Source organism: Pygoscelis adeliae, unplaced genomic scaffold (assembly GCF_000699105.1).
Source record: "Pygoscelis adeliae isolate BGI_AS28 unplaced genomic scaffold, ASM69910v1 Scaffold436, whole genome shotgun sequence".
Taxonomy (NCBI): Eukaryota; Metazoa; Chordata; class Aves; order Sphenisciformes; family Spheniscidae; genus Pygoscelis; species Pygoscelis adeliae.
Window position 1 is genome coordinate 713,752 of NW_008825051.1, and position 1,050 is coordinate 714,801.

Here is a 1,050-nt window from a genome sequence, read left to right on the forward strand (position 1 = left end):
AGCCGTAGGGGTGGCTGTTGATGCCGAGCAGCGTGTACTCCTGCTCCATCCCGAACCAGGGGTGGCTGTCCTTAACCAAGTCCATTACTTTCTTGCACGTATGTCTCAGGTTGGTCTCTGGGAGCAGAGAGGTCTGGGTTAGACCCGTGCCATGGGCAGGCGCCCACCATGCTTCGCTCCATCCCACTCAGAGGTCAAGACTCCACCACTGCCAAGAGCTTCCCACAGAAGCCTTAAGGAAACCGGTGAGCGGATCCCCCTTCCTGTGACGTGCTCTGCTCACCCGTTTCCGCCTCGCAGAGCTAGTCCACCGCCACAGCATCAGGCCACAGGCCAAGGAAATTTAATTAGCCTACTCCCCAAACCACCACCCATGGTCCATGAACATCCTCCTCTTACACACCGAGAGACCAGGAGCCATACCCCAGCCCTGTCCCACAGGCATCCGGCAGATCTGGGAACAGGGACTATACATCTCCCATCACTATTTCACCCCCACCCTCTTTCTACCAGCCTCAGCTTAATTATCCTTATCTTTCTCCTGCTCCATGTTTTTGGTTAGCATCCAGGCTGGCCGGCCCTGCCTTGGCCCTTTGTGGTGGCAGGAGTGCTCGGGGCAACCGGGGCTTTGCCCGGAAGATACAGATAACAGAGAACCGTCCTGACATGGGACAACGTGCCAGGCAAGCGGCGTGAGAGTTTGGACTGAAACAGCAGGGCTGAAAAACTGTTGTCACAGGGACAGGCAGCAAATTCTACCTTTGAATCACAATAAAAGACCCCAGAGCAGCTACGACATAAAGCCCGGGGCGTGGGGCTGGAGAGGAGCAGTGGAACTGCCTTCACCCCTTCCCCCATCTTCCCTTGCACTGATGGGGGAAGGGGTGAAGGCAGTTCCTCCCTGGAGCCCAAACAGCCTTTAACATCCACAGAGACCCACCCTGGGAAGAGCCAGAGGGTGCACCCCTCATCTGCGGGGTGTCACAGGGCTCTGGGCTCAGCTCTCTGCCCCGGTTCCAGCCCCCAGGAGCTCCAGAGCCAGGGGCTCTC

The 1,050-nt window shown here is 57.9% G+C and overlaps 1 protein-coding gene across 1 annotated transcript in view; it reads right to left on the reverse strand.

Moving 5' to 3' along the window:
* LOC103918931 (glutamine synthetase-like) overlaps nt 1–1,050 on the reverse strand; it is an 8,889-nt gene that overhangs the window by 3,610 nt on the left and 4,229 nt on the right. The window contains 1 exon segment of the mRNA XM_009326356.1: nt 3–117. Coding sequence (XP_009324631.1) covers nt 3–117 — 115 coding nt within the window.